The sequence below is a fragment of the Salmo trutta genome, chromosome 27 (genome assembly GCF_901001165.1).
Source record: "Salmo trutta chromosome 27, fSalTru1.1, whole genome shotgun sequence".
Classification (NCBI taxonomy): domain Eukaryota; kingdom Metazoa; phylum Chordata; class Actinopteri; order Salmoniformes; family Salmonidae; genus Salmo; species Salmo trutta.
In genome coordinates this window covers 8,421,081-8,442,486 of record NC_042983.1, presented here as the reverse complement: position 1 = coordinate 8,442,486, position 21,406 = coordinate 8,421,081, and the positions used below count along the sequence as shown (strand labels likewise).

General features: G+C 44.4%; 1 protein-coding gene across 3 annotated transcripts in view; it reads left to right on the top strand.

Annotated features, from left to right (window-relative positions):
- The window catches only part of LOC115164246 (dual specificity testis-specific protein kinase 2), a 28,231-nt gene extending 17,528 nt beyond the window's left edge, over window positions 1-10,703 (top strand). For all 3 annotated transcript variants that reach the window (XM_029716528.1, XM_029716529.1, XM_029716527.1), the window contains 5 exons: window positions 1,120-1,269; window positions 7,818-7,991; window positions 8,152-8,235; window positions 8,456-8,542; window positions 8,974-10,703. In XM_029716528.1, coding sequence (XP_029572388.1) covers window positions 1,120-1,269; window positions 7,818-7,991; window positions 8,152-8,235; window positions 8,456-8,542; window positions 8,974-9,090 — 612 coding nt within the window. In that variant the 3' untranslated portion in view covers window positions 9,091-10,703. The remainder of the gene's footprint in view (window positions 1-1,119; window positions 1,270-7,817; window positions 7,992-8,151; window positions 8,236-8,455; window positions 8,543-8,973) is intronic.
- The last annotated feature ends 10,703 nt before the right edge of the window (window positions 10,704-21,406 follow it).

Genomic DNA, 21,406 nt, shown 5'->3' with positions numbered 1-21,406 from the left:
AGAACGGGACCGCCGAGTGCTGAAGCACATAGCGCGTAAAAATCATCTGTCCTCGGCGGATGCAACACTCAATACCGAGTTCCAAACTGCCTCTGGAAGCAACATCAGCACAAGAACTGTTCGTCGGGCCGAGCAGCCTCACACAAGCCTAAGATCACCATGTGCAATGCCAAGCGTCGGCTGGAGTCGCGTAAAGCTCACCACTACTGGACTCTGGAGCAGTGGAAATGTGTTCTCTGGAGTGAATAATCACGCTTCACCATCTGGCAGTCTGACAGACGAATTTGGGTTTGGCGGATGCCAGGAGAACACTACCTGCCCGAATGCATAGTGCCAACTGTAAAGTTTGGCGGAGGAGGAATAATGGTCTGGGGCTGTTTTTAATGGTTCGGGCTAGCATACTATGACATTCTAGATGATTCTGTGCTTTCAACTTTGTGGCAACAGTTTGGGGAAGGCCCATTCTTGTTTCAGCATGACAATGCCCCTGTGCACAAGGCAAGGTCCATACAGAAATGGTTTGTCGAGATCGATGTGGAAGACCTTGACTGGCCTACACAGAGCCCTGACCTTAACCCCATCAAAACCTTTGGGATGAATTGGAACGCCAACTGCAAGCCAGGCCTAATCGCCAAACATCAGTGCCTGACCTCACTAATGCTCTTGTGGCTGAATGGAAACAAGTCCCCGCACCAATGTTCCAACATCTAGTGGAAAGAAGAGTGGAGGCTTTTATAGCAGCAAATGGACGACCAACTCCATACTAATGCCCATGATTTTGGAATGTTCGACGAGCAGGTGTCCACATACTTTTGGTCATGTTGTGTATATAAGGTTGGGTTGTGTGTCTGTGTGAGCCCCTTCATCTGGGAAAATATGGCCTGCAGCAGCCAAAACATGTTGGTTTTTCAATAAAGAAGCAGTTTTATCAACTTCCAAGAATTTCCTCTTCACTTCAGTTTGCTACTCAATTCATTCACATTGGTTGGAGAGTAAGGTAGTGGCAGTGTTCCTTTTCCTTTGAACTTAAACCTAGTAAGTGAGTAAGTGAGGCTGATTGGTCTCTTGGTCTGTTCTCAGTTTGTTATTGGGGGCTGATGGGTTGTTTATCTGTTGCAGTACGTGAGTGGGGGCTGTCTGGAAGAGCTGTTAGCCAGGAAGGATGTGTCTCTGTGCTGGAGGGAGAAGGTGGACCTGGCCTGTGACATCACCAGGGGAATGATCTACCTGCACTACAAGAACATCTATCACAGGGACCTCAACTCCAAGGTACAGTAGACCAGGGACCTCAACTCCAAGGTGCAGTAGACTAGGGACCTCTACTTCAAGGTACAGTAGACTAGGGACCTCAACTCCAAGGTACAGTAGACCGGGGTCTTCAACTCCAAGGTACAGTAGACCAAGGACCTCAAATCCAAGGTACAGTAGACCGGGTTCCTCAACTCCAAGGAACAGTAGATTAGGGATCTCAACTCCAAGGTACAGTTGACCAGGGACCTCAACTCCAAGGAACAGTAGATCAGGGACCTCAACTCCAGAGTACAGTAGACCAAGGACCTCAACTCCAAGGAACAGTAGATTAGGGATCTCAACTCCAAGGTACAGTAGACCGGGGTCCCCAACTCCAAGGTACAGTAGACCAGGGACGTCACTGAAAAAAGGAAAACTGCACACACATCTAATTGTAGATTATTGTCGTATTTGTGGTGCATAGACCAAAAGGTAACCATTTATGAACAGGAACAGTAGAAAGGTCCACACTCAGGAAAAACAGTAGGAGATGTCATCTCACACACTGGCTGTCACTGAACTGGCATCCTATTCCCTATATAGTGCACTACTTTTGGCGTGGCAACAGCCACTGACTACTCTCTTTGACGTTGGGTAAACCCCTACTCTTACGTCAAACGTTTGCAACATCAGTGCTGTGGCATAATGTAGTGATCCAACTGGCTGGTCTCCATTGTAAAAGAGGTCTCCTGATCTCCTGAATAAATAAAGGTTAAATAAATAGTTTTTTGTTGTTGTGGACAATGCAGGATAAGGTTGAATTGTGGCTTATTCAGTAGTCAGACTGAAGCTGAGGATAACTCTGTCCCATGTGGAGAAGACAGCAGCGTAGAAAAATCATTTGACTCTCTCTCCCGGTTGCCAGGTTCCTCAGAAGTGCAGGTCAGTTATGTTATGCAGAGGAGCCAAGCAACAAGCACAGTCCATTGTCATGCTAATGTCCTCCCACTCTGAGCGGTGTTATTGTACACACACACAGACATGTACACACACATGAACGCACACACACACACAGGGTTGGGGAGTAATTGATTACATGTAATCGGTTACTAAAAACCTGTAACTGTAATCAGTTATGTTACCAGCACACACAAAAATAGCCAATTACGGATACTTTCGAAAAACGAAATGATTACTTAATGGATTACTTTTAAATTCAGAAAGGATGTTTGTGAGAGAAACAAATACATTATGACAGGTTTCTGTTTTCTCAATGATATTCAATACAGCCAGAGACCACTATGATGAAATACCAAATGCGTTTGATGGATCTTTTTTGTCTTCTTCTGGTTGCATCTTAAGGGGAAAGTAATCAGATTACTTTACTAAATGTGGGTAATCCAAAATGTATGTTACTGTTTACAATTTTGGACAGGTAATTAGTAACCATAACAGATTACATTTAGAAAGTAACCTACCCAACTCTGCACACACACGCATGCACAAACGCACATCCAGCCAGCCAGTCTCGCTTAGTCTGGGAAAGTCGGGTCAGTGAATCAATAGTAGAGGAACCATCACCCATATATTTTCTCTCTCTCTCTCTCTCTCTGCACAAGTCTTCACAGCGAACCCTCTCTTTCTCCCTCGCTGCTCTAACACTGGGGACACTGATGGTGACACTGGCGTGTTCCATATTGACGTTTAGCACGTCACCCAGAAAGACAATCCATTTTGCTCTGGTCTCAATGGTGGCATTTTACCGGAAACGAATTTGTGTTTCTGCAACATAATACTGTTGTTTTTTTCCCCCCTAGATCCCCCCCATCGGTATCATTAGAGCTGGCACTAGGATGCAAACATCTATCTTATGACCAACAAACAATTGCAGAGTCTTTCAAAAGAGCACTGTAAGGATGTATGACAGAAGCATATAGACAAGACGAGGCATCTTCTCATGTGCAATCTATTTAAATCATGAAAGAAGGGACTTCCACGCCTATAAATAGCAAAGGATCCAAGCCAGACATGCAAGGTCATTCACTACGTCCAATAAGACATGTGCAGTGTATTTTCTGAAGAGGTAATGTAAGGTTAAACCAATCACTGCTTCAGTTAGAGACATGAGGTTTGGCTGCACAGCGCAGGGCTTCTGACATCTCTCCTGTAGAAGCAGTCATTACAGTGTAAAATGACCACGGTAAGGAAAGGCATGGTGGATGCAATTGCAAACATAGATCATTTTAGTGAGCTTTACAAGTGAGCTTTACATGAGTAACTGGAATCCAGAGTTAGCTCTGAAGGTCAAATGGCACCCTATCCACTATAGTGCACTACTGGGATCATAGGGCTCTGGCCAAAAGGAATGCACTGTATATGGAATAGGGGTACCATTTGGGACACAGCCTTGGTTGCAGTTCATGCCAATTCCTCAGAGTTCCAGTGGCACAGACCTTTTTTATTTCCCCTCAAACTCTCCATTCTAAATCTGTTCCTTTCTTTGGCTCTGGGGTGAGGGCCCATGCTAAGTTTAGCGGTCAGGTCTGGTGCTTGGAGCGATCTCCAGATAATAACAGGCTACTGAATGGAAACGCTGGAGCGGGAGAGAGAGCTTGTGGCTCCCTCTATAATGGGATCCAGATGCTTAGAGGATGTCAGCCAACAGGGCCCTCCCTCACTCCCTCCCTCCCTCCGCCTGCTTTCCCTCATCAGCAGTTCCTGCTCTGCTCCACACCCCTGTCTGCCTGCCTGCCTTTCTGCTTGTCTGTCTCTCTTGGGCTGTCTCTGCTCCACACCCCTGTCTGCCTGCCTGCCTGCCTGCCTTTCTGCTTGTCTGTCTCTCTTGGGCTGTCTCTGCTCCCCACCCCTGTCTGCCTGCCTGCCTGCCTGCCTGCCTTTCTGCTTGTCTGTCTCTCTTGGGCTGTCTCTGCTCCACACCCCTGCCCGCCTGCCTGCCTGCCTGCCTGCCTTTCTGTCTCTCTTGGGATGTCTCTGCTCCACACCACCGTCTGCCTGTCTGTCTGCTTGCCTGTCTACCTGCCTTCTTATTACCGACTTGCCTCTCTTCCTGACTCTCTCTCCGCCTGCCTGTCTGTCTGCCTTTCTACACCCTAACCGCTCTGCCTGCCTGACTGTCTCTCGGCCTGTCTGCCTGTCTGCCTGCCTATATTGCTGTCTGTCTGCTTGCCTGCCCTGCCTGACTGACTGTCTCTTTGCCTGCCGGCCTGTCTGTCTGCCTGCCTGCCTGCCTACCTGTCTCTCTACCTGTCAGCCTGCCTGCCTGCCTGTCTCTTTACCTGCTCGGCTTATGTAACCACTCCACTATTGAATCTTGGGTCCTCTATAGTAGGTTACCTACTGCTACTGAGCCCAGGCCCCAGTCATCTCCCATGCACTCTCTCCACACTTACAATAAATAGTCTGCTATGGTAATCACCACCGAACACACAGTTGGGCTTTGTTCTCTGTAAGCATAGATGCCAAAGCAGGTGGATTGTCACCTCTGTAGCCCACCAACAGATCCCAGGTCAGAACTGAATCATTTAGCATGGCGGGGAGGTGATGAGTGCAGATTCCATTGAGTCAGGCTATTTAAGAGTGTCTGGTCTGGGTTATCCCCTTCATAATGGCTTCGTCCCAAACGGCACTCATATTTCCAGAACCCTATGAGGAACATACAGTTATATCTGCTTATACTACGGAGAGAATTAAGAGTCGTTCCATGACATGTCTGTCATCACGTTTTTCTCAGCATTCAAAACGCCTGATTTGATTTGCTCAGGTAGCTAAAGCATTAAGTAGACCTACAGACAAGTGTAATGTTGAACACGTCAGGTTCATGTGTGAGATTCCAAGGCAGAGAATGTTCAGTTGAGTTGTCTGTATATTCAGACACATTTGCTTTACTCAATGTGTTACAGTATGGTAGAGCTTGATTATTGCCGTGATCGTACTATAACAGTGTTACACTACCCTCTGCTGGCAAGCAGATGTCATAACAGAAATGCTTTACTGGTGGCAGGACTACTGTATTGGGAAAAAAGGGACATAATGAAATCTCCTTAATATGACATGTTGTTTATTTGGCTGGATCTAGCCACGTCATGTTGAAATGTCTTGGCATACTGGTGTGTATTGGGGAAAGTCATTTTCTATATAGTATATATTGATACATGTTATTGGTATATTGATGTGTATACTGTAGTCCATTGTGGCATTGCCAGGGTTGGGTGTTTAATTCCCACTGGGCCACCCATATGAAAATGTATGCAGACACTACTGTAAGTCACCTTGGATAAAAGTGTCTGCTTAATGGCATAAAGTAACCTCCAAAATGATTGGCACCCTTAATAAAGATGAGCAAAAAAAATACTGTATAAAAGAAATAATAGAAATACTGAGCTATATTGTATACTCAAACAAAAAAACAAAAAATTATATACTAATACAATTGCTCAGAGAAAGATATTTTGTTCGACAACAAGTCCTATTTTTCTCACTCAGAAAGATAGGGATCAAACTTATTGGCACCGTCGTTTTCAATACATTGTGCATTCTCCTCTTGTAAGGATAATGGCACCGAGCCCTATTCTATAATGTTTTATGATTGGAGAACACATGCCAGATTCTTGATATCACTTGGTCGGCACTTATGGACTGCCCTCTTCAATTCAAACCACATGGGATAGACATAGGAAAATGTAGATTTCATTGTGGATGTTGATGTGTGCTTGGGGTCATTGTCTTGCTGGAAGATCCACTTGTGGCCAAGTTTCAGCCTCCTGGCAGAGGCAACCAGGTTTTTTGGCTAACATTCCCTGGTACTTTGTAGAGTTCACGATGCCGTTGACCTTAATTTGAGCCCCAGGACCAGTGGATGCAAAATAGCCTCATAACACCAAATATCCACCAACATATTTTACAGTAGGCATGAGGTTCATTTCTGCACATGCATCTTTCTTTTGACACCAAACCCACCACTGTTGTGCGTGGACAAAGACCTCTATTTTTGTCTCATATGACCATATCACCAGGTTCCCATCCAAGTGCCACAGCCAATGTATTAAATCGTTATTTTCCCTCATCAATCTACACACAATAACCCATAATGACAAAACAAAAACAGTTTTTTACAAATGTTTGCTAATAAAAATGAAAAATAAACAGAAATATGACATCTACATAAGTATTCAGACCCTTTACTCAGTACTTTGTTGAATCACCTTTGGCAATGATTACAGCATCGAGCCATCTTGGGTATGACGCTACAAGCTTGGCACACCTGTATTTGGGAAGTTTTTCACCTTCTCTGCAGATCCTCTCAAGCTGTGTCAGGTTGCTGCACAGCTATTTCCAGGTCTCTCCAGAGATGTTTGGTCGGGTTCAAGTCCAGGCTCTGGCTGGGCAACTCAAGGACATTAAAGAAACTTGTCCCGAAGCCACTCCTGCATTGGCTTGGCTGTGTGCTTAGGGTCGTTGTCCTGTTGGAAGGTGAGCCATCGCCCCAGTCTGAGGTCCTGAGCGCTCTGGAGCAGGTTTTCATCAAGAATCTCTCTGTACTTTGCTCTGTTCATCTTTGCTAAATTCTTACTAGTCTCCCAGTCCCTGCCGCTTAAAAACTTCCCAACAGCATGATGCTGCCACCACCATACTTCACCGTAGGGTTGGTACCAGGTTTCCTCCAGATGTGACGCTTGGCATTCAGCTCAAAGAGTTCAATCTTGATTTCATCAGACCAGAGAACCTTGTTTATCATGGTCTGAGAGTCTTTAAGGGTCTTTTGGCAAACTCCAAGCGGGCTGTCATGAGCCTTTTACTGAGGAGTGGCTTCCGTCTGTCCACTCTAACATAAAGGTCTGATTGGTGGAGTGCTGCAGAGATGGTTGTCCTTCTGGAAGGTTCTCCCATCTCCACAGAAGAACTCTGGAGCTCTGTCAGAGTGACCATCGAGTTCTTGGTCACCTCCTCGACCAAGGGCCTTGTCCCCCGATTTCTCAGGAAGAGTCTTGGTGGTTCCAAACTTCTTCCATTTAAGAATGATGGAGGCCACTGTGTTCTTGGGGACCTTCAATGCTGCAGACATTTTTTGCTACGCTTCCCCAGATCTGTGCCTCGACACAATCCTGTCTCTGAGCTCTACAAACAATTCCTTCAACCTCATGGCTTGGGTTTTTGCTCTGACATGCACTGTCAACTGCGGGACCTTATATAGAAAGGTGTGTGCCTTTCCAAATCATGTCCAATCAATTTAATTTACAACAGGTGGACTCCAATCAAGTTGTAGAAACATCTCAAGGATGATCAATGGAAACGGGATGCACCTGAGCTCAATTTCGAGTCTCATAGCAAAGGTTCTGAATACTTATGTAAATAAGGTATGACATTTTTTTTTGTTTATACATTTGCAAAAATGTCTAAACCTGTTTTCGCTTTGTCATTATGGGGTATTGTGTGTAGATTGCTTTATTTATTTGATCAATTTTAGAATAAGGCTGTAACATTACAGAATGTGGAAAAGGTCTAGGGGTCTGAATACTTTCCGAAGGCACTGTATACTCACATATGATTTCTTATGTCTGTCTCTGCAGAACTGTCTGATCCGTGTGACAGCGCGGGGCAGGGAGGCCCTAGTCACAGACTTTGGCCTGGCCAGAGAGGTGGTGGAGCTGCCGGTTAAAGACCCAGAGAGGAAGCTCTCCCTGGTGGGATCTGCCTTCTGGATGGCCCCGGAGATGCTTCGCGGGGAACCCTACGACCGGAAGGTATACATGCCACCAAGACCCTTCATTGGATAAGATGTGGTTAAGAACACTCTTTTGGAGGCTAACGGAAAGATTCTGGTTTTTTTCTTCATTTTCTCGTTGTTTGAACACAGCTCATTGTTGGTTGGATGATTGGCATGTGGGTCTGTGTTGTCACCAGGTGGACGTATTCTCCTTTGGGATTGTACTCTGTGAAATACTGGCAAGGATCTCTGCAGACCCAGAGATTCTACCAAGAACCCAGGTAAAGCTCAACTCTGTATTCACCTTATGCACGACCGTACAGTGAAAAAGCTTTGTTCATTTTGATATACACTCACACAAACACACATACTGAATAGAGAGCTGCAGGAGACATAGAGCACGACTGGACATCGATCCAGGTTTTCTGCCGTGTACCCTGTGTGGAAGCTCTGCCGTATGCACCATGTGTAATGTCTGCTGTGCATGTGCGTGTTTGACAGGACTACGGCCTGGATGTGAGTGCGTTTAGGGAGCTGGCGAGCGGGTGTCCTCAGCGCGTGTTGGAGCTGGCAGCCAGCTGCTGCCTGGTGAGTAGACACAGTGCAGTATACTTTACAGTACGGTTCATGGCTGCCTACAGATACAGTATACTTTACTGTAGTAGATACAGAATTAGGTACCATAACTTTACTGTAGTGAACGTTACATGGCTGCTTACAGCCTGATGACCAGTATAGAGCCCTAGCTATATGTAAACTTAAATGAAAAGCCAAAATCTCTTTGTCTCTGGTCTGATGCCAGACAGACTTCATATGTCAGAAGTAGTATTTCAGGACCCACATTCACAAAACAGTAGGAGTGCTGATCTAGGATCAGGTCTTTCCTGTCCATTTATCTTAAAGACTGATCCTAGATCAGCACTCCTACTCTGAGACGGTTTGTGTATACAGGCTCTGATTTTGTTTTAAACCCCAGACAAGACCCGGTGGTGATCCTTATGTTTCCTCTGTGTTTTCAGATGGAGTCCTTCAGGAGGCCGGCATTCATAGAGCTGCTGGATGAACTGGGGGAGATCGCTGAGACTCTTGAGCCGCCCCCTAACCCGCCCCCTAACTCAGAACAGACCACTGGGTGAGCAGCCTGGTCTGGCCTGGTCTGGCCGAAGCCCCCTGCCCACCCATCAATCTGGAGGAAGTTCTGTACTTATATATGGGCTGAATCCCAAATGGCACTCTGTTCCTTGTATAGTGTACTACTTTTGACCAGGGCCCTTTAGAGAATAGGATGCCATTTGGGACACAACAACAGACAGCTGCACAGGGCCAGGGGACAGAGTTCCCCAGGATGACCTCTCTATAGGGGCTGACCTCTATGTCTGTGCCTACCTACACTGCACCTACAGATGTGTCGGTGCGTGGATCCACAACTTTCAAATTAAAGACTGGCGGATTGACGAATGGAAAAGACTATATGTGTCTTCTTGAAGAGAGGGTTTCTTCGGAAGCTGGAAGGCTTTACTTAACCAGTTCCACACACTTTGTGTGCAGTTGAATATTTTACCATAGCAGTTGGGCATCATTTTGTTTAGCGGCATGTCTCACCTTATTTCAATGTTCTTTCCTTAAATTAATCTAATATTTCAACTTTTTGTTTGTTGTTGTTTATGACAGTATTTTGTGTTGACGATACAGACATGAATCTGTTGATGTCTTTCCTTCCACCGTCGTTTTCTATTGTCTATCTAGCTCAAGTTTCTATTGTTTATTCAACTCTACCTAAATGACCAGACGCTAGAGAGACGTCATGTTCAAACACTCCATGTCACCTCTTCTCAGACATGAAATTGCCTCTCTCAGTTCAGTTAGCTGCGCTGTGAATAGAGATGTTGTTGTTCACAGCCTACAAGGAGCTCAACAAAGACATCCCCACGGCCCTGATTCTGACCTGCTGCCGTCAGTCCAGCTAGCTAGCACAACGCGGACGGCCGGCTGACGCCAGTGGGTGGGCACACAATGTAGCAGAGTTTGATTCGTAACCTCACCTCAGCTTGAAATGTCTCTGCGCGTGCTATGAAATTGGTACCTTTTCTATTGGCTACTGTTAAGCAAACACAGTGGCGCTTTACATACAGTGGATAGGTCTAACGTTAGCTACTATTCAGTAATACTCAATTCATTGTCCCTGAGCTCACTCTACCTAGGCGAAGATCTTATTTCAATAGATTTTGAAAAGTGCTGACACGTAGGAAAGTCAGCCAATAACAACTGTCTGTGAGAACTTTCCAGTGAAGTCAATGCTCTTGCCAGGTGATCAGTATTTACCAGTGAGTGTGTGCCCGTCTCAATCTGATGTTTCAAGTATCACTTGAAGAGTAGAGATATATTTTATTAGCTTTTGTTGTTGTAAAAAAAAAAGTATCTTTTTATTGAGCTATTTTTTTTTTATCATATCAAATAATAGTTCAAATTGAACAATCTAGACATTCCTCCTGTCATAAAACTTTTTCGAATTTTAGGTTTTTAAAATATTATTAAATATCCCCTCCTCCTCTGCTCTGGCAGGTCTTTGTGATATTCTATGAAGGAAGTTCTTACTTTATTTGGACTTTGTGTACCATTACTCTGAAAAGCTAAAGACATTTGTAAGAAATTAAAAATAGGCATTTCAAGAAAAAAAGTAATTATTTGAAACATGTACATGTATTTTACAAATTAATTGCTTCTTTCAATAAAAGTTTTTTCTAGTACAGGGTAAGATTGAGTTGTGTTTGGCATAGATTGGATCTTACATCGTCAATGGTGGTCTAGGTCCAGAATTGTAACTACTGTATTGTAACTACTGTAACTACCACCTTGTTAGGGGGTCAGACGTGGCTTTGCTTTCATGTTTGGTTACCTTGGCAACTCCACACCTCCTCGGCTGTTCTTGACCATGCTAATCAGATTTCAGACTGGCTCTAAGCTCTTTGAAGCCTTGTCATTGGCGTAGTTCATTTACAAAGAGATTATGATGTACTGTACGTAACATCTTTATCTGAAACATCTGGGTCATGCAAAACGTTTTGAAACTGAAATTAGCTCGCATTTTCAGGTGGTACCTCCCTGCCTACTGAACATGGTCCTAGTATCTGGTCTGACTGTTCTCTTCCTGTTCTTCACTTCCTGTTGTGTGAACAAACAAGCTGCATCCCTCTATAGCTCACTACTTTTGACCAGAGCCCCATGGGCCGTGGCCCTATGGGCGGGTGTCAAAAGTAGTGCACTATAAAGGGAATAGGGTGCCATGTGTGAACAGCAAGTCATACAAGGCCCATTTTCTCTCCAGGTGAGCTGTTAATGAAGAGGTCATGTTAGTGTCACACTAGGGAAGAGGCAGCTGTGCTGTCAGAGCTGCCCATCATTCAGATGGACGTCCTGGTCTTCACCTCTCTTTCAGCTTGTGTCTCTTTCAAAATTACAATCATGAATAGATCTATACTGATGAATTATGCAGAAGGACTGTTTCTTGCTGATGGTTTTGTCTGATGAAGCTTTGTTCCCTCCACACAATGTAAGGGCTCTGGCCCTTGAGATCAAGGCTTTTATCCCTCTCCTCTCGTACAGGGGTGTTTATTAGGAGCCGCTGTTGTTTATTATATATCTGTGTGGCGTTAACCTGAGCAACAACACAATCTGATAGGAGCCAGAATCCACTGGGACCACTGGAGGTTTAGTTTTATGGGGACGCATGGGGAAATGCATGTCGGTGTTTAAGAAGCATGATTTGTTCGGATGATCTGTTTCCTAATCACTTTTGATTTCATTCAGGCTCGCGGTAATGGCTGGAGAAGTACTGGCGGAATGGCATCAAATACATCAAACACACGGTTTGATGCCATTCCATTGGCTCCGTTCCAGCCATTATTATGAGCTGTTCTCCCCTCAGCAGCCTCCACTGAGTAGCAGGTATGTGTGTTGTGTAGTTGTTAGTAGTAGTTTACCCAAAATTCAAGTATCGCATTATGTACTGACTTAAACTGCCCACAAGGTTGTAGCGTTTTGTAAAATATGTTTTAAAAGACCACGTTTTTGTTAGCTTTTCTCCTGGGAATAAGGGCCTTACTTGGTTGCTTCTGCTCAGTTATATTCTTCCCTGTAGTCATTTATAGCAGGGTAAGTATAGTATAACTTTTGTGAAATAGTTGTGCATCAAATTCAAACCCCTCATTTCCGTGCAAATGTGCTTTCACACAAATATGTTTACTGGTCATAATGTTTGGCTAAAAATGCCTTCGTTCAACAATAGCTTCATTGTTGTTCCCCTTTTATCTTCTGCTGGTGTTCTGCTGGGGTTTAGGGAGGATGTCACTCGATTTATTGCACGTATGCAGGTCTTTGTGAGGTTGTCCCTTGTGTGACTGCGGTGAGCCGATGCGGTAATTGTTTGCACAGCAAATATATATATATATATAAAAAAATCTGCAGAGTTGAATAATTAAACACTATGAGGCAATATCTCTTCTTTTCTTAGATTGTGCTGAGCACAAAGAACACTGGTACCATGGGTATATGGGGAGGTATGATAACTAAGAAAATAGATTCTACTTAGGAAACAGCACACAACAATCTCCACAACCTGACAGCATAGATTAATAATAACCTCCAAATAAACCATAAAAGTGAGTTGAAACTCTTGTTATTTTTTTGCATTGCACAAAATATGTGTGCCAAAGCACAACCTGAACTGTTTTTACACTGCACAGGGAAATTCACTTATTTTTTTTACTTAATAGGGCTAAGACTGGGCAGATACAGTAGAGTGAGTTTCTGGGTTTCAGTAAATCGACCAAAGCTTAATCACCACTTGAGACTGACCAGGCACTGCAGCCGTCACTTAGCCTACTGAACCAAGTAAGCATTGGTATAAATGTCATGTAGGCTATTGAACTATGCATGTGTGTCATGTGTGTGTGTGTTGATGTGTGTGTGTGTTGATGTGTGTGTGTGATGATATATGTGCAGTCAGTGTCAATGTGGTAGACAGCGCATGAAACCAGTGATCGATGAATAAGAGCCTGTAAATGTCAAACCCAGGCATGGAAGCGTACTGGAAAGGAAGAGCATTGTCCCAAATGGCACCCTATTCCATATAAAGTGCACTACTCTTGACCAGGGCTCAAAGGGAGCATGATCAAGTTTACCTTTATGACGTCAATCCATGTTCATGGCTGTACACAGATATGAATATGACCTCGAAGGTTCAAATAAGAGAAATGATGCATAAAAGCTGTGTTGTCGGAGACGGCTTCGGTGATGAATCAATAAGTATAATAATACGTTTTGGTGGGTAGAATAAGGGGCATGCTGCTAGGGTCAGGGCGTGTGTCAGCGAGATTGAATGCCTGCATGTTTCCGAGCTAGAAACTGGGCGTGTGTGTGCGTGTGTGCATGCGTGTGTGTGTGTATGTGTTTACAAAGTAGGTCAGGGAGAGACTGGAGGTGACCCAACATTTGTAAATAAAACCCGAATCAATCAGGAAGATGGATTGGAGGGAGTGCCATGGAGAATATTTGTCTATACATCATATATGTGTATATGTATGCACGCATGACTATATGCAGTATTATTGTATATTACAATTTCCTCTCATATTACGCCTAGGGAAAGGGGATGAATTCTCAGTCGTAAAATCCAATTTTACGAGGCAGTTAACTGCTCTGTGTCTAATTAAGGTTACTAGATAATTTATATAATGATCTTTCCAAGAAACATGGGAGAAACGTGGTGAAGTGGTCTACGTGCGTTATTGAAGCCCTCAGAAAGTATTTCATTCAATTCAACCCCACGAGGTCCACAACTAATTCATTCTGCCCCAGCACCACCACGACCAGTAACCCCAATGTGCTGAATGGGGCAGAATGCAGAGTAAATGAATGGGTCTGTTGGGATGTTTCAGTGTTAATCGATATTGGGAGGGATAGATCTATAAACCCTGCTTCTGGGAGTGAATCTGTCTGCACGACCTACAGCTAGAGGTCACAGCGCCCGCGTCCCAAATGGCACCCTATTCCCCACACCCAAATATAGTGCACTACATACAGCTCTGGTCAAAAGTAGTGCACTACATAAAGAATAGGCTTCCATTTGGGACGCAGACATTATGGATGGACCAAGGAGAAGGGAGCTCTGTCATTGGCATTCTGGGAAGGATCTCACCTCTCCGGCCCAGTACTTTCGGTGTAAATGGGGTTGTACATTACTGTTGTTTTCGGTAATTGAAGTGCCGTGGTGACAGAAGATTTACTGTTCTGCCAATAGCAGACGTTTGAAGATAGATCAGAGCTGGCAGAGCTCTGGCAGACTGTGTTGAGCTCTGCGACGGAGTTGTTTTTTATACGATGACCACTGGCCAAATCCTTTCAGAGTCAAGTGGGCACGCGGCGGAGAGTTGAGGAGTGAAACATAAGCAAACAGTGAAAAATGACAGCCTAAGAATAATTTTGCCCTGCCAAAGAGAGGGGGGAGGATATGCAGACAGAGATGAGGTAGAAATAACCTTTGAATGACAAAATTAAGATTGTCGTATCTTCCTAACTGAGTGTACTTTTAGGTGTTTCAACATTTTTATTTATTTTATTTATTTCACCTTTATTTAACCAGGTAGGCAAGTTGAGAACAAGTTCTCATTTACAATTACGACCTGGCCAAGATAAAGTAAAGCAGTTCGACACATACAACAACACAGAGTTACACATGGAGTAAAACAAACATACAGTCAATAATACAGTAGAAAAATAAGTCTATGTACAATGTGAGCAAATGAGGTGAGATAAGGGAGGTAAAGGCAAAAAAGGCCATGGTGGCGAAGTAAATACAATATAGCAAGTAAAACACTGGAATGGTAGATTTGTAGTGGAAGAAAGTGCAAAGTAGAAATAGAAATAATGGGTTGCAAAGTAGCAAAATAAATAAATAAAGTAGGGAAAGCGGTAGTAGTTTGGGCTAAATTATAGATGGGCTATGTACAGGTGCAGTGATCTGTGAGCTGCTCTGACAGCTGGGGCTTAAAGCTAGTGAGGGAGTTAAGTGTTTCCAGTTTCAGAGATTTTTGTAGTTCGTTCCAGTCATTGGCAGCAGAGAAACATGGCTGTACATGGCTGTACTGTAAGACTTTCTTTTTACCTCTACATACAATGCATTCGGAAAGTATTCAGACCCCTTGACTTTTTCCACATTTTGTTACATTACAGCCTTATTCTAAAACGCATTAAATATTTTTTTCCCTCTCATCAATCTACACACAGTACCCCATAATGACAAAGCAGGTTTTTAGAAATGTTTGCAAATGTATAAAAACAACAACTGAAATATCATATTTACATAAGTATTCAGACCCTACACTCAGTACTTTGTTGAAGCACCTTTGGCAGCGATTACAGCCTTGTGTCTTCTTGGGTATGACGCTACAAGTTTGGCACATCTGTATTGGGGAATATCTCCCATTCTTCTCTGCAGATCCTCTCCAGCTCTGTCAGGTTGGATGGGGAGCGTCACTGCACAGCTATTTTCAGGTCTCTCCAGAGGTGTTGGATTGGGTTCAAGTCCGAGGTTGGGCAACTCAAGGACATTCAGAGACTTGTCCCGAAGCCACTCCTGCGTTGTCTTGGCTGTGTGCTTAGGGTCGTTGTCCTGTTGGAAGGTAAACCTTCGCCCCAGTCTGAGGTCCTGGGCACTCTGGAGCAGGTTTTCATCAAGGACCTCTCTGGACTTTGCTCCGTTCATCTTTTCCTCAATCCTGACTAGTCTCCCAGTCCCTGCCGCTGGAAAACATCTCCACAGCATGATGTTGCCACAACCTTGCTTCACCGTTGGGATGATATTGGCCATTTGATGAGCGGTGCCTGGTTTCCTTCAGACGTGAGTTCAATCTTGGTTTCATCAGATCAGAGAATCTGGTTTCTCATGGTCTGAGAGTCTTTAGGTGCCTTTTGGCAAACTCCAAGTAGGCTGACATGTGCCTTTTACTGAGGAGTGGCTTCCGTCTGGCCACTCCACCATAAAGGCCTGATTGGTGGAGTGCTGCAGAGATGGTTGTCCTTCTGGAAGGTTCTCCCATCTCCACAGAGAAACTCTGGAGCTCTGTCAAAGTGACTATCGGGTTCTTGGTCACCTCCCTGACCAAGGCTCTTCTCCCCCGATTGCTCAGTTTGGCCGGGCGGCCAACTCTAGAAACAGTCTTGGTGGTTCCAAACTTCTTCCATGTAAGAACGATGGAGGCCACTGTGTTCTTGGGGACCTTCAATGCTGCAGACTTTTTTGGTACGCTTCCACAGATCTGTACCTCGACACAATCCTGTCTCAGCGCTCTACGAACAATTCCTTTGACCTCATGGCTTGGTTTTTGCTCTGACATGCACTGTCAACTGTGGAACCTTATATAGACAGGTGTATGCCTTTCCAGATCATGTCCAATCAATTGAAATGACCACAGGCGGACTCCAATCAAGTTGTAGAAACATCTCAAAGGCCTTCCAGACAACTTGACACAACTGTGGGAAACATTGGGGTCAACATGGGCCAGCATCCCTGTGGAACGCTTCGACAACTTGTAGGGTCCATGCCCCGACAAATTGAGAGTTTTTTAAGATACTTATCAAAGAGGTAAAGTTAGGGTTAGGGTTGTTAATGAGGCTATGTTTAGGGTTGAACCAGGATGTGGACATGAAGCTAGGGTTAAGGTTGTGGTTGAATCTAGTGTTGAACTGGGATGTGGACATGAAATTAGGGTTAGGGTTAGGGTTGAGCCTGGATGTAGTCACAAATACCCCACCTAACCCTAGCTTCATGTACACACCCCAGCTCAACCCTAACCTTAGCCTTGACCTAGTCGCAAAACTAAGTGACTTGTGTTTCGGAACCTAAATGATCAATGATTTTATGCATAGTGCAATATTACTCCACTGTGGCTATGTTTCTAGTTACAATACAGACTCATACAGTAACGTCTGTGTACTTACATATTTCCAATTATATCACACCTAAATATCTCATCCTTCATACAAATCGATACAGATATACTGAATTGTTAACCGTTATGTGAGTAATGATGAACAGTGAAGTAAGTGTGGTTCCCTGCTGTACAATCCAGAGCAGAGGGCAAAGCAGAGGTACTGTAAATAAAGAGAGTAGGAGGGTATAGAGGACAAAAATGATGACATTGAAAATTCTGCCAGGAGGGGGGGTGATATAAAACTGGAGAGACAAATATAAAATGAGAGAAAAGAAGAATGAAGGTGGGAGTGAAGGAAAGAGGGAATGAGAACAATGCAAGGATGATAAATGTCGGACAAGCTGTAAAGAGGCGTACTGTATAGGAGGCCATAGGTTTTCTACTCGGCTGTGGGAGTGACATGCAAACTTTGGTGCTGATAGAGAGGAAGGGGAAATGAATGGGAGGAAAGTTTGTGCATGTGTGCGTCTGTGGCTGTGCTGGTGTCTGTGTATGGGGCTGTGTCTGTGGCTGTGACTGTGCATGAAAGACCAGAGAGTGGGTCAGGCATGGTATATTGCTTTTGTGTATTGTAAAGAAAGATAAAGAAATAACAAATACCGGTATGCAGAGAGACTGACTTCAGGGTGTGTTTGTGAGTGTGAGTGTGAGCGTGAGCGTGTGCATGTGTGTGTTATGTCAGGGGGGATTACAAAAATGTTTTACTCGTCCTTGGTTTTTGTCAGAACAGATTGAATAATGCCATTTAAGAGGGAAGGTGTTAGTGCTGTTCTTAACACAGTTTTTATGCAACTCTTCTCCTGGCTGTATTTTACTGTCTCCTGGCTGAAGTGCCAGATCTAGCAGGCTAACCCTGCCTGGCTGTCACCTGCAATGCTTGTCTTACTTCGCGGTAGGCTCTTGTAGCCAGGACCATTGATCCTGACCCGAATACGAGCCTGTCTGACTCCTCTGCCATGAAATGTGAATGGTTACATTTGACACTGGTTCCTATTTCACAGTAGGGCCGTAAAAAAATATATGTTTTGTGTTTTGTTTTTGCAGAAATGCCTTCCTGAACATGTGAACTTTCATGTGCCTTAATTACAAGCTTGTACGGGATCCGTAAATATGAATAAAAATGATAAACTATCAGCCTAGTTGAGCCAAGTACAGAGCACTGAGCTAAAGGATCCTTCCTGGCTAGTCATGATTGGTTGGACATGCTGAGAGATGAATCCTGATTGGTCTGCCATGTCAAAGGCTTCTGTCTATAACAGAATGGGCTCTACCCAGGTCAGTATATAGATCATTTTAGCTACCACAGATTTTTTGGAAAGATATAGCTATGGACAACTGCAAAAGTGTTGCTACAGCTCTTAGAAACATTGCTGCCCTGAATTTAGTTGGGTTTAAGTAGGGAGTTTACTTTCTATCGGAAAATGCCATGCTGACTCTAATGCGTTTACATGTGTGGGTGGGGTTGGGCTAAGGCTTAAGAGGGTCTAAACAATGAAGAGCTCTCTTGGAATGTGTGAAAATCTCATAAAAATCGTCCAAAGGGCATTTTCTCCTAGTTGTCTTTTAAGTGGGATAACAAATACAATTTTAAAGCAGCATAACGTTCCCATGTTTCCTCCAACTACAGTGTACGATATACCATTTTGAAGCTCTGAGTCTGTACTTTTATAAGTAAGCGACTTACTTCCATTTGACATAAGCCTCAATAGAGAAATCTGGACACAAATGTAAGACCAGTGATATGTTCAACGTGATCCCCTGGATCAGCCCCCAGAGCACGTTCCACAGTCTCGCAGCGACCTCCTTGTCTTTTTAGAGGTGGTTGATTTAGGAAGCTCCATAGTTAGGGATGTAGTGATTGCAGAAGCGAGGACCCTCTGCTTCCTTGGAAGCTGTGTTCGGGACATAGATCACCAGGTCCCTGTTGTAATGGAGCAGTTCCCGACTGCTCACACAGTAATCATTCATGTTGGTTCAAACAACATCAAACTTCATAAATCGGAGCAATCCAAAGCTAACTTCAGAGGGCTCATAGTCAGGCTAAAGGAGAGGGACAAGCTGGTTCTCATTTCCGGTCCTCTGCCAGCAGTAGGTCACGGAATTGATTGCTTTAGCCATCTACACTACTGGCTTGAATCCTACTGTTCCTCAATCGATTTGGAGATCACACTTTTGACCACTTCTGGGAGAGGCCCCAGCTTTATAAGAGGGATTGTTTGCATCCAAACAGGAGAGGGGCAAAGTTCTCAGCCAACATCGAAGTAGCTATTATAAAGCATTGGCTCAACAACAGCTCAAGCCCTGCTCTGAATGTCCTTGAGTTTTACAGTGTTATCGTCGTACTGCTATAGATAACCATATTCCCAGGGGTATTGGCAGCAGTAATCTTGTGCCCATACATAATAATTCCACTATTAGTTATGTTACTGTTAGCCCAAATGGGAAGCCCACTGTGGTCAGCTCGTCCAGTGCTATTATTTCAAAAGCCATAAATATGGATACCCCCGCTGTTTAAAAATTGCATAGAGGGCTTGGTCTGTTACATACACTACATTGTGAAAAGTATGTGGACACCTGCTCATCGAACATCTCATTCCAAAATCATGGGCATTAACATGGAGTTGGTCACCCTGTCCCTACTATAACAGCCTTGACTCTTCTGGGAAGGCTTTCCCCCAGATGTTGGAACATTGCTGCGGGGACAAGCTAATTAGTGAGGTTGGGCACTGATGTTGGGCGATTAGGCCTGGCTCGCAGTCGGTGTTCCAATTCATCCCAAAGGTGTTCGATGGGGTTGAGGTCAGAACTCTGTGCAGGCCAGTCAAGTTCTTCCACACCAATCTCGACAAACCATTTCTGTATAGACCTTGCTTTGTGCATGGGGGCATTGTCATGCTGAAACAGGAAAGGGCCTTCCCAAACTGTTGCCACAAAGTTGGAAGCACAGAATCGTCTAGAATATCATTGTATGCTGTAGTGTTCAGATTTCCCTTCACTGGAACTAAGAGATCTAGCCCGAACCATGAAAAACAACCCCAGAGCATTATTCCTCCTCCACCAAACTGTACAGTTGTCACTATGCATTCTGTCAGCTAGCATTCTCCTGGCATCCCAGATTCGTCCGTCGGACTGCCAGATGGTGAAGCGTGATTCATCACTCCAGAGAACGCACTTTCACTGCTCCAGAGTCCAATGGCGGTTAGCTTGATACCACTCCAGCCGACGCCTGGCATTGCGCATGGTGATCTTAGGCTTGTGTTGCGACTGCTCGGCCATAGAAACCAATTTCATGAAGCTCCCGACTAACAATTATGGTGCTGAAGTTGCTTCCAGAGGCAGTTTGGAACTCGGTAGTAAGTGTTGCAACCGAGGACAGACAATTTTTATGCACTACGCTCTTCAGCACTCAACAGTCCCGTTCTGTGGGCTTGTGTGGCCTACCACTTCACAGCTGAGCCGTTGTTGGTCCTAGACATTTCCACTTCACAATAACAGCACTTATAGTAAACCGGAGCAGTTCTAGCACGGCATAAAAGTCACTGAGCTCTTCAGTACAGTTATTATTATTTTATTTTAAAAATTTGGGGTGTGAACTCAGTCGGGGTCTCAACTTACTGTTGAGAGTTAGAATAATATAATTCACAATTGCCCATGTCAGTTAATATTTTTTAAATTGGTAAATTAGTCTAGTGTCCAGCTATCTAAACTTTTAGTAAACATGGTGAAATTACCAACTGGGGTGGTCATCAGATAATATACACTGCTCCAAAAAATAAAGGGAACACTAAAATAACACATCCTAGATCTGAATAAATGAAATAATCTTATTAACTACTTTTTTCTTTACATAGTTGAATGTGCTGACAACAAAATCACACAAAAATAATCAATGGAAATCCAATTTATCAACCCATGGAGGTCTGGATTTGGAGTCACACTCAAAATTAAAGTGGAAAACCACACTACAGGCTAATCCAACTTTGATGTAATGTCCTTAAAACAAGTCAAAATGAGGCTCAATAGTGTGTGTGGCCTCCACTTGCCTGTTGACCTCCCTACAACGCCTGGGCATGCTCCTGATGAGGTGGCGGATGGTCTCCTGAGGGATCTCCTCCCAGACCTGGACTAAAGCATCCGCCAACTCCTGGACAGTCTGTGGTGCAACGTGGCATTGGTGGATGGAGCGAGACATGATGTCCCAGATGTGCTCAATTGGATTCAGGTCTGGGGAACGGGCGGGGCAGTCCATAGCATCAATGCCTTCCTCTTGCAGGAACTGCTGACACACTCCAGCCACATGAGGTCTAGCATTGTCTTGCATTAGGAGGAACCCAGGGCCAACCGCACCAGCATATGGTCTCACAAGGGGTCTGAGGATCTCATCTCGGTACCTAATGGCAGTCAGGCTACCTCCAAAGGGCTGTGCGGCCCCCCAAAGAAATGCCACCCCACACCATGACTG